This window comes from Drosophila santomea, chromosome 2R (genome assembly GCF_016746245.2).
Source record: "Drosophila santomea strain STO CAGO 1482 chromosome 2R, Prin_Dsan_1.1, whole genome shotgun sequence".
Classification (NCBI taxonomy): Eukaryota; Metazoa; Arthropoda; class Insecta; order Diptera; family Drosophilidae; genus Drosophila; species Drosophila santomea.
In genome coordinates this window covers 16,520,711-16,532,374 of record NC_053017.2, presented here as the reverse complement: position 1 = coordinate 16,532,374, position 11,664 = coordinate 16,520,711, and the positions used below count along the sequence as shown (strand labels likewise).

Genomic DNA, 11,664 nt, shown 5'->3' with positions numbered 1-11,664 from the left:
GTAAGCGGCTTGTCCCCACTTCCTGTTTTTCAATTTGACGCATGACTTGGGAAGATAATTAAATCAATTGTATGATTTTGTATTGTGCTCTCTTGTATGTAAAGTGTTATGCATTGTAATGAAAACTAGCATTGAAGCTAAGTTCGAAATTTCGAACGCATTGGTCTGGCAACGCCGCACAAGCTTACCGGCTGTTCATGCGGTATTTTTCGGACATCGAGCGGTCATACTAACTGGAAATTACTTAACATGCTGCAAGGAATGCTCCAAAGGTAAGTAAATAATGAATAAACCATGGCTTCTGTATGGTTTAATAACAATTTATGACATTGCAGAACCTGTCTGGCGGTTGTCAGCACAGCACAAACTTTAATCGTGCGGGATAAGCACGCCTTCAATCGGGCGGTGCTGAAACCGAAAGTCCGTTGCCATTTTCCGAAACCCATGGAGGTGAAGAGAATCAATGTGCACGGCTGGAATACGAGGATGTCCACGCCCGAAGGACGACGAGTGCTGATGAACCGAATCCTCAGGGGCCGCCACAATTTATCCCACTAGCCTTGTGTTAATAAACCTAACTTTATTTACATATCATCTTTTTTGATTGCTTCAGTATGATCAGTTTCCGTTTCGTTGATTTGGCGGTACTCCCAGGAAGGCTGGCGAACGATGGTAGATCTGCTGAATACTCTTCGAAGATTTCGAATCGTCAAGGATGAACACGAAGGGCACACTGCTGGACACATCCTGCCCCTGATCGCGGAAGTAGCCCTGCGGCAGGGTCAGTTCTCCGCCGAGGATAAGACAATCCACCTGGGACATCTTCTGTAAAGGCATTGCTGGCACCAGGAATAACTCCTTTCGGTCGTAGTCGATGGCACGAACCACACCTAAACGAATTCAGGAATTCAATTAATAAGCCACAACGGGACGTCGATGTATACAAACCTATTCCCAAACATTGGGGCAAACCTGCCCCGTGATTGCACAGATATACCACATTGGCCTCCATGCCTCGAATCAGTTCCTCGCGCGTGTAATCCTTGCTGGTGGGATGCAGGATCTTCAGGGACTCCAAAGGCACTCCCAACGGCTGGCAGTCTGTGAGCGACTTGGCATTTCCGGTCAGACAGGAACTGAGACGTGTTAGTAGATTGGAGTACCGCATGTCCTTGGCGCTGAGACTCCAGGTTCCTTTTTCCTTTGCTGGCACCGCACTGAGCAGCTTATGGAGTGAGTATTTTGGTATATCCTTGACCCTGAACTCCTCCGCTGAGTATATAATGGGTTTTATCTGCGACAGACTGCTCCAGTCAAGGGCCGAATCAAAGTTATTGATTGGAATTGGACTGGCAATTTGTACAAGATCCGTGGGACGTATGCGATCCACCAGCAGAGCCATCAATTCGATACCAAAGCCCTTGTTGTAGCCCATTGTATTTATCAGCCACGGAATATTTGAATACTTGGCATCGTTCTGAATGTTCTGGACAAGCTGGATGACTGCTCGGGCATACTGCTCAGCGCACAGGACAATGTTGGTGTGGCCCACGACAATGGCATGTTCCGGCTGCCTGTTATACAGGAATCCCGGTCCCAGAAGAGGCTCATCAATTACAGTGCAAGAAATAGTCTGGGGAACAAATATTTCCGGCTGACCAATGTCCAGGTCGATGAGCAAAACGGATGGAAACTGGCCAAGGTTTCGATTGATGAGGTAACGCAATAAACTAGACTTTCCGACGCCCTTACCACCGGCTACGATAATTCGGCTCGTGGCATGCACTTTTAACTTATTCCATACCTGCGGGACCTGCAGAGTGCGACTTAGATCGGAGGATTGAATCAGACAGTGCAACAAGGTTTCACTTTGGTTAAATGGTCGATTTGAAGGATTGACCAGTGGGAACACATTTTGGGACATGTGCTTGCCAAAGGTGTCGACGAGTCGCTGTGCACTTGTGTTTCGGTGCAGCAGAACTATTGCATTCGCCTGACTCTGAAAGCTGCTCTTAATCCTGTCTAGCTGGACGCGTGTAAAGTTCTTGTTGAGCTCGTCCCAATTCACCTCATCCTTTGGAGGTTTTTTAGTCTTCGTTGGTGATATAGAAACCCAATTCAGGCCTTTGGGAGAATAAACGGTGATTGGTTCCTGCCTGCGTGCTTTGTAACCATTCACTGACACTTGACCACTAAGCAAAGTGAGCACTAATGTGCCATACACTTCGAGGTCCTCTTTGATCACGGCCAGCACATGATTGCTCTTTAGACTATTCTCAAAGACGCTAAGCTCAGTGCGATTTGCTTGCGGATTTCTGTAAAACGCGGTATCGCTTGGTTGACTATCATGTTGCTTTTCGGGTGTTTCAACTTCAGGCAGTGGTACCTCGGCATTCTCCTCGGTTTCTATTGCAGCTTCAGGCTCTATTATAGCAATGTTAGGAGTTTCTTCAATCGAATCTTCTTCTGGGGGCACAACGATTGAGTGTTTTGCCACAATCTCCACAGCACATGACTCTTTTATACGTTCTTGTACCTTAGGCTTATAACTAACCAGTTCTTTCTGATTTTTTCCCACAGGAGGATCATCAAAGATCTCCTCTATAATGAGGGGCTCCCTTTGCATACCCAAAGGTGGATCATCAAAGAATCCCTCAATATCAGGTGGCTCATACGTCGAGTCGAGGTCGTCGCTGTCGAAGATATCGCTTCCAAATTCTTCACTATCGCTATCTTCACTGTCGAAATCGTCATCCACGTCAAATTCTTCCTCTCCTTCGCTATCTTCACTGTAGAAATCTTCATTACTGTCAAAGTCTGCGCTGCTTGTGTCTTCACTGTCAGACTCTTCGCTGTCGAATTCCTCAGACACAGAGTCCTCGCTATCTTGTGGCTCATAATCATTATCCTCTTCGTCGCTGTCAATTTCTTCCTGTGCACTCCTAAATACCTTAATCTTTTGAACTGTTCCACTGCCATCTCCTTCCAGCAAAAGAGGTTGGTATTCATCAACTTCAAAAGGAGCAAGAATGTCTATTACATCTATTTGTTTGCCTTTAGATTTAACTTTAAAGACCTTCGGGTCTTTCAAAAATGTCTCGTCTATTTCTTCAATTACATCGCTTTCAGAGCCTAAAAAAATAGTTTGAGTTAAGAAACATAAGGTGATAAGGTGATATTAAAATACCTTACCACTTTCCATTAAATAATCATCTTCTTCACTCCAATCGTCCATTGAATTCATTTCAAGATCTCTTGATTCCACTCCAGTGCCATTTATCTTAAAAGTCTTGACTAACTGACCATTTTGTACAAGCGTCTTTGAGCTCTTGTCTCCATTTGCCTTTTGCTTCTTAGGTAAACTTGCTTCTTTGGCTTTATTTGGCGTTTTAACTTTGGGTTTCTTCTGATCTGATTCTGAAAAATGCAACTATATTAAAATAAATTCACGTTGAAATTTTAGATCTAAAGCATACCGTTTATCTTATGAGCCTTAGGACTAGGAAGCTTCGGACTTTTGATTTTTGTGGCAGATTTCTTAGCTGCAACAGTTTGGGATTTATTTACAGGATTCTCTATAGCTAAATTCGTATCCTTTTTAAGCCTCTTTTGGCAGGGAGGACTTTCTGGTTTCGACTCCTTATTGAAAAGAGGCCTCTTTTTGCCGGCTGTCTTATTTTTCTTGGATTTGTTGGGCGACTCCATCTGGGCTTTTTTAATCATTGGTTCCGAAATCTTTGCGGGGTTGCTGACCACCTTTGAAATAACTTTTTGTTTTGGAGCAGCTGGACGGTGCTGTGGGGTTTCCGGCTTACGCCGACCAGAGGCTATTTCTCGCTGTTCGGTGAGCTGGAAACTCAGCTGCATTTCTTTCAGCATATGTTCGTTAAGCATTCCTTTTCAATTTTTCGGTTAAAATACCAACACTTAATTCCCGGGCCATGCGACCGCAGATGTAAGAAGAAGAGAGATGTACGAAGAATAACATATGTGCGGTGTGACCAGTCGTGGTCGCACATTGGAATGCCGCACACAGAGTTGCCATCGATGACAACTATCGATTGGGGTTATAGCAGCCCTGCGCTCGAAGGCGTTGGTTGGTCATCGAGCGTTCATCCCGCTACCGAGAAATGAAACGGATGAACATTGTTCATCGTCATTTTGCATGGGAAAAAATCGTCGAGTTCAATTCGAATTTTTGTAATTGCATTAACTTTTATACGATATAGCTAAACGGTAGACGCATAAGAATCAACAAATTTGTGCCATTTTGTAAGCAAATTAAGTGTCGAATTCGTGCTGAGTGTTGTGAAATCACCAATATAAATTGTAAGTGGCCGAAAGAGCAGCAGTGAAAAAATTCCACACAGCACGCACACAAATGCACACACGCCCAGCCATAGGCGCACCGACACACGCACACACACACATACACGTACCGTGAGTGGATGATGAGATGTTTTTGGAATAAAGTGTGAGCGGGACGGGGCGCGGAGACAGGAGTTTCCTGGAGTGTTGGAGAGAGGGGTGGAGAAGCGGGCGGCCCTATGACGCGACCAAAATGAAAATGCGAATGCGAAAAATCGAAAAGAAAAACGGGAAAAACTCGGCTAACGGACAATGGACAATGGCCAGATAAGAAAGAACCCCACACTTTTGACTATTAGATCGCCGTCCAGCCGCGAGTATGACTAAGTGTGTGTGCGAGCGGGAGAGGGCTATCGGAAAAGAGAGCCAACGCGCGCGTGTATTCGTGTCTGTGTCCACCAGTGTGCGTGTGACTGTATGTGTGTGTGTGGCTTTTTCATTTTGATAATTTTTTGAACAGCTCGCGTCGCGCTCGTTCAGTTTTCGCGAATATATAATACAGAACGGCTGACTCGGATTCGGAATCGAAAATTTGTATTCGGATTCGGACTGGGAATCCTCGGGCCGCCGCTGCACTTGCATTGCATCTTGCTACAGTTTGATTTTGCCTTTTGCAGAACTTCCAATGACGACGATTCGCAAGAAATTGGTAATTGTCGGCGACGGTGCCTGCGGTAAAACTTGCCTTCTGATTGTCTTCAGCAAAGATCAGTTCCCCGAGGTCTATGTGCCCACCGTATTCGAGAATTATGTGGCCGACATCGAGGTGGATGGCAAACAGGTAAGCCCCTTTTCCCACCCCACACCTATGTATCTCCCCGTCCCCTTCGCCCTGTTACCACCCCCAACCGGCAGCTGACCCCCCACTCCCTTGATAACCCCACCCTGCCACCCAAGTGATAATCATCTGATCTCGTTTTATAATTTGTGTGCATTCTCAATTCATTCCGTTTTTCAAGTGCGCGTATCCTCCTTACACTTTCCACCCGCCTCTGTGTGTGTGTGTGCAGTTGTGCGGGTGTGCGGGAGTGTGTGTGCTCCCATGGGTGTGTGTTTATTGTTCTCTTGTTTGTGCCACCCACAACTTCACCCACACCTTGGTCGTCGTATTTCCTTTTATTCCACTGTAAAGTGAAATGAGTCAATATCGCCTGATGCCCACAGACATGGCAATAAACAAAGGTGTCTGGAAAAGCGAAAGAAAAAATTAAGATCGTTTTCGGTTAAGTGGAGTGCAAATTTTGGATTATTCCAAAGAATCTAAACTTTTGATAGCAGTGATTAAGTCACACTTGGCCACATTTCCCCACACTTGCACACACACACGCACACATGCTAATCAGAGAGTTGGCAGCACACACACACACCAGCAAAGCTGCTCCCTTCCTTCCGCTCGTTTTCTTTTCTTTTATTTTGTATTTGTCTTATACAAGTCCGTTGCGCACATACAGTTTAATGCGTTGCGCCGCCCCCCGCTCTCTCTGTTTCTCTCTCGCGCGCGCTCTCACTCTTTCTCCCTGCCTACCTGTACTCTCTTCTGAACGGGGGGGTGGGGGGCGCACTCCCTTACTCTCCGGAATGTAATGTGCGATTTCCATTGGGGCATCAAGTCATGATTTGGCTATATGTTCATATGTTCATATATTCCATTTGGGATCTACAGTATTTTCAGGCGCTTTTTTTTCGAAATAAACACTGTGTTTGCCTTTGCTGCGCAATATGGCGGGTTTTCAATTTTCAGTTTCTGTTTGTGTTTCTGTTTGGATAGCGTTTACATACAGACAAGTTCACGTCATTCCACTTCGCTTTGCCTCGCTTCGATGTGATTAATTCGTTTGGCATTTCCGTCAAGTTCCTTGCTCACACTCCCATACTACTCTCGTACTGGCACTCGTACTCGCACTCATGCTATCTTCAACTCGAACTTGTCCCATCTCCCTCCAAACCCCGTACCTCCTCCCCATGCCCCAATAACCCCATCTATCTAATAACCCTGATGACACAATTGCAACCGCAACTCTCAATAATCCGCATCCGATTCTCCAGGTGGAGTTGGCCTTGTGGGATACGGCCGGGCAGGAGGACTACGACAGACTACGACCGCTGAGTTATCCCGACACTGACGTCATACTGATGTGTTTCTCAGTGGATTCACCCGATTCGCTAGAAAATATTCCTGAAAAATGGACCCCAGAGGTGAGTTCTACCGCAATTATAGAACTGTTTCTATCAGTCGATCGTTAAGAACTATAAACTTTTCAGAACTAATAAGTATAGACAAAAGATAGGTTTGAAATTTGTATGTAATAAAATAAGGTTGACCAGAATGTTCAACTTGATTTAAAATATTGTAGGGTTTTATTGTATTGTAGGGTTTTACTAGTTAGTAACTGGATTCGACTCTCTGAATCATTTCCTTTTTTTTTTGGAGTGAAAGATAAGAAGGAAAAAAAAGTTTATTATTACGTTCGACTATACAGCTTATGAAACAAAAACTTGACATTAACTAATCCATTTACCATTCTTACAGGTCAAACACTTTTGTCCAAATGTTCCAATCATTTTGGTAGGAAATAAGAAAGATTTGCGAAATGATCCCAACACAATTCGGGTACGTATACGCACTGTTGGCCCATTGAAATCACAATAATCTAATCAACTGACTTTACAGGATCTAGCAAAAATGAAGCAGGAGCCGGTGAAGCCGCAGGAGGGTCGCGCCATGGCCGAGAAGATTAATGCCTTTGCCTATTTGGAGTGTTCGGCTAAGTCCAAGGAGGGTGTGCGGGATGTTTTCGAGACGGCAACTAGGGCCGCGCTGCAAGTCAAAAAGAGGAAGAAGACCAGATGCCTTTTGCTCTAAAAGAGCAAATCAACAACATGAAAATCTTTACCACACACACACACAGCAACAACAACAGCATACACACACTCCCACACACACACACCAACACATACACACCTTTTACAACAATAACGAGCTGAACAACCACTCAACAACAACAGCAACATCAAGAACAACCAGAACATCGGATACACGAAGCTGCACCACCCAATAGCAACAACATGAGCAGAAAACAGAGCTTGAGCTACTAAAAGATCGGCGGAGGAGGGAGCAGCGAGATAAGGGAAGGCAGCACCAAGTAGAATGTCAAATGCGGATTTGATTTTATATACAGTCTAGTGTAGTTATAAACCGAAGTAAACAACAGTAATAACTCTGGCATTATTATTTGTAAACCTAGGGCAGAGCAGATCAATCAGTCAGCCACTGCAAGCAAATATATATCGATATATGTAAACATATTCAAGTTGTGTCCGTTTCTGTCCACCCTTCCTAGATGTATGTTATTATTTTGTTAACTGTGTTGTCAAGTGTAGTCGGCTGTGGCTGGATGAGATTGTGTCGTATGTGAGGGTGAGTGAGTCAGGTGAATCAGTGGAATTAGAATCGGAATCGGAAGTTGGATCCCGGGGTCCAAGGAGGGCGTAGGCGTCAAGATGAGAGTTATGTTCCCATTAAATCTATCAGATACAGAGAGACCAGGCCGCCAATACGAGTTGGAAGCGAAACTACATTACAAGAGCCGAACTAAACACAAAACAAAAACAAAAACGATAAATGTTTATTTAACTAAACGTAAGCCACAAATGAGATGCATTCAGTTTTCGCGTGGGAGATGCTAAGAGGGAAAATTTTTGATGAAGTGAAAAACTATTTCGAGCGCATTAAGCGAGTTTTTAATATTTGTACTTTGCATTAAAACGAGTGGAAAACATAAAAAAAAGATACTACAAAACAACCAAACTATATGAAGAGTATTTTATGATTTTATAAAATACGAATATACATATAATTATACTATACAGTACATATGTGTATGTCTCTTTTTTGTATTTTGTACCGTCAATCGTGTAATTCTCACACAGAAGTTGAAAAACTCGAAGATGCATCAGATACAACCAAACTATATTATACTTATGAATAAACAGTACATTTGATCTACTCTTGGTTTAACTCACTGTTTTATTTGGCCGGGGATCGAATTCAATTAGACAGCTATTTGAAAAAAAAACGTGGGATTTGCTAATCACGAGAACTAAGATAATCGATTTATGGATGTCTGACGGTGCCAATCATAAAATAAAATAATATTTTGGGGAGTTCCCGCCTTTTAAAGTCAAAACACACATCGGTAACGGGGTTAAAAAAATCTTTATTGAGGGTATTGTTTTTGTTTATTTTGTGCTTTTGTATTTAATTTTTTTTTACATTTAAAATGTACATAACATTATGGATCAAAATGTTTTGGTTTTTCTTCGATTAGGTATTAGGTTTCAATATTATTCCCGAACAGGTATGTCGTTTTCGAAACAACATTGACACGACACATTGCTTTGAACATCTAGTTCCCAAGCCTTTTCTCTTAAAACGTACTTTACTTTCGGCGAAAGCATTTCTATTATATTTCTACCCGCATTTGATTCGTTTTCGTATTTAGCTGTTGATTTCGTCAGTCGATCTGTTTGGTTCGAACGGTTGCAGGATTCGCAATAACAATTAATTATTAGTAATTATGGTAGTCCATTCAACTGTTGTGGGATCATGTAACAAACAGAGTAATTAAAGCCGTGTTAGTATTTTGTTTCTGGTGATGCAGTTAACATTGATGAGAGGAACTCATGGTGAATGCTTAGAGAACGTGATGTGTGGTGGTTGCTTGTGGTAAAAGTAATCAACAGATTTCGTTAAACTAATAATAAATAAACTTAGGCGTAACACGTGTGTCCTTAACAATATAAACAATAAACTTTTCTCAAACTTAAACAACAAATGCATCGGCTGTCGTGGACTTATAAATTATCAATTTTGGGCTTGGATCTGAACGAACGCACGTTCTCATTCATATTTCATAATTTGCAATGTTCCCGCGTTTTACATACTTATGTCGATCGATCGATTTATAATATTAGTATACATTAAATTCAACATTTATTCGATTAGTTAAATGTGTGGCTCGTGTCGTATGTCATGTGCGTGTATTCTGGGTAAATACGTACATACATAAGTTTAAAAATCTTCCCCTACTCTGCTCTTCGCACCTGGCAATTGGCTGTTGGGTTAATCTCCTGGCTAGGATTCAGAGTTATCAGATTGTTAGTTGGGGACTACCCCTCGATCTTGCTGAATTTAAATGCTTTTGAGCTTTAGCCAATTGCCACACTTGCTTAATCGCGCTCTCGTCTAGGAATCAACGTTAGTAATATTTACTACATAAACATATGTACGTGCATTGTTAATATGTATCTTTTGGATCGGTGCTTAAACGTATTGATATACTCTATCGCTGATCTACTGCCTCGCTATCCTTTCCGGCCAACAACAAGTACTTTAAATAGTTTTTGTAACAAATAATAAATAAACCACTGTGGCCATAACAATTAGTTATCCTTCTCGATCGGTTAATTCTCTTTTGTATGTTGTATCTGATGGGTGTGTGCTATATACAAAATATAGCGAACAAAAGTTACTCGGTTCTGTGGTTAATATTGCACTCGTTTGAAGGAATCCGCATCCTGGTCTAGTTGAGGTTTCGTCTGCGCCGGAAAACCAATGCAAAGATGGATCGGATGCGCCACCAGCGACTCCGTCGCCCCGTGTGAATCTTCTCCGAATTGGAGTCCGTGCCCAGGGCTTTCTGCATTTCCTTGCGCCGAATCTCGCGGACCAGCGTGTAGAACGCCTCGTCGATATAATGACGCAGTGCAGCCGATGTCTCAAAAAACGGGCAGCCAAACTGATTGGCCAGGTTCCGTCCCTCCTCGGTGGTCACGCGTCGCTGCGACTCCAGGTCCACCTTGTTGGCAATCAGTACCAGCGGAATGTCCTCAGACAGGCGGACCCGGGTGATCAGTTTCCTGTACTCGGATGCCTCCTGGAAGCTGTGGCGGTCGGTGACCGAGTAGCAAATGATGAAACCTTCGCCGCAACGCATGTATTGGTCCCGCATGGCCGTGAACTCCACCTGGCCGGCGGTGTCAAGGATGTCGAGCAGGGCGGCTTCATTGTCGATGACCGCCTGTTGCTGGTAGGAGTCCTCTGCGGCGAAAAAAAAAACAAACCCGGTATACATTTAGTGGGGGGTTGGGGGCTTTTCCTTAGACGCCATGCGTCCTGCGCCTTACTCACCAATTGTGGGGTCGTGGTAGTCCAGGAAACTGTGGCTCACGAACTGAAGGGTGACAGCTGTTCGGGTTTCGTCGTCGTTTTCAGAGGGCGTTGGAGTGGTGGTTGGTGGAGTTTCGTGGGTGTCGGTGGTGAGGGGGCCAAAACAAAGCGTAAAAGAAATTGAGATAATTTATTGATTTTTCGCAGCCCCAATCAAAGTGCGCAGTGATAACTCGGCGTTTTCTTTCGGCTAATCCATGTCATACTGGCTCACCTGACTTTCCAACGCCCCCGTCGCCAAGGATGACGATCTTGTAGACCCGCAGACCGCCGCGCATATTCTGCGGCGGCACCGGAGGCGGCTTGATCAGGCTCCCGTTGTCCCTGTGGTCGCTGGGCACCCGCATTGAGTCCGTGTCGGCGGCACTGGTGCAGGACCTCAGCTTGCTGGATCGCTTCAGGGCCGCACAGCCGATGGACATGTCGCCGGCCATAATACCGCTGACCTCACGGATTTAGACCTGGTCCGTGTCGGTCCTAGTCCCGTTCGATCGGATCACACGGAGAACCTCTGCACCGTCGTCGCCAATTGTGTATTATTTTCTTGTTTTTTTCTTGGTCGGGGTTGGTTCTCTTCGAGATGGGCGCGTGACACAAGTCTCTAGCGATACTGGAGACTGCAGTGCGCATGAATTTGAATGCCACGCGATACTAAAAGGTAGCTATTATTTTGTATTTTAATAAATTTCTAATATATAATACCTTGAGCTTTTACTTATGAAACATATGAATTAAATTAACTCTTTTTTATCTTATCGTTATAGCGCATAGACACCCCTTATAAAAAAAATTAATTAGTCACAGAAACTTTAATAATTGTGTATTCTGAATAGTCGCCTTGCTAAATCATTGAAAATTTAATTCAATTTAACTAGTTTCCAAACACGAATAAATTTTGTAAACACCACATTTTAATTATTGGTATATAAATTGTTTAAAAGACTTTGTTAAAATTATTTTTACAGAGCTGCCATGACTTTTCCAGCCAGAACTGTCTAGCTGTCATCGCCAACTGCCATCATTCCCGCCTGATCTGGCAACGCCAGTAGCTTTATAAATAATTTTCC

At 43.7% G+C, this 11,664-nt stretch overlaps 4 protein-coding genes across 4 annotated transcripts; 2 read left to right on the top strand and 2 right to left on the bottom strand.

The window, feature by feature from the left end:
- Positions 1-154: 154 nt before the first annotated feature.
- LOC120445364 (39S ribosomal protein L34, mitochondrial) lies at positions 155-589 on the top strand. Its single transcript, XM_039625737.1, has 2 exons — positions 155-272; positions 336-589. Exons 1-2 carry the CDS (start codon positions 250-252, stop codon positions 556-558), a joined length of 246 nt encoding a protein of 81 aa, XP_039481671.1. The 5' UTR covers positions 155-249; the 3' UTR covers positions 559-589.
- Positions 561-3,998, bottom strand: LOC120445360 (polynucleotide 5'-hydroxyl-kinase NOL9). The gene is made up of 4 exons (XM_039625718.2): positions 3,477-3,998; positions 3,193-3,417; positions 949-3,132; positions 561-890 (listed from the first exon to the last, which is right to left on the bottom strand). The coding sequence occupies exons 1-4, from the start codon at positions 3,892-3,894 to the stop codon at positions 619-621; spliced, it is 3,099 nt and encodes a 1,032-aa protein (XP_039481652.1). The 5' UTR covers positions 3,895-3,998; the 3' UTR covers positions 561-618.
- Positions 3,999-4,127: 129 nt separating this feature from the next.
- LOC120445363 (ras-like GTP-binding protein Rho1) lies at positions 4,128-8,386 on the top strand. Its single transcript, XM_039625734.2, has 5 exons — positions 4,128-4,329; positions 4,986-5,149; positions 6,415-6,564; positions 6,899-6,979; positions 7,040-8,386. The coding sequence occupies exons 2-5, from the start codon at positions 4,994-4,996 to the stop codon at positions 7,229-7,231; spliced, it is 579 nt and encodes a 192-aa protein (XP_039481668.1). The 5' UTR covers positions 4,128-4,329; positions 4,986-4,993; the 3' UTR covers positions 7,232-8,386.
- Positions 8,387-9,810: 1,424 nt separating this feature from the next.
- On the bottom strand, positions 9,811-11,218 carry LOC120445362 (GTP-binding protein Rit2). Its single transcript, XM_039625733.2, has 3 exons — positions 10,812-11,218; positions 10,559-10,615; positions 9,811-10,468 (listed from the first exon to the last, which is right to left on the bottom strand). The coding sequence occupies exons 1-3, from the start codon at positions 11,029-11,031 to the stop codon at positions 9,951-9,953; spliced, it is 795 nt and encodes a 264-aa protein (XP_039481667.1). The 5' UTR covers positions 11,032-11,218; the 3' UTR covers positions 9,811-9,950.
- Between the last annotated feature and the right edge of the window lie 446 nt (positions 11,219-11,664).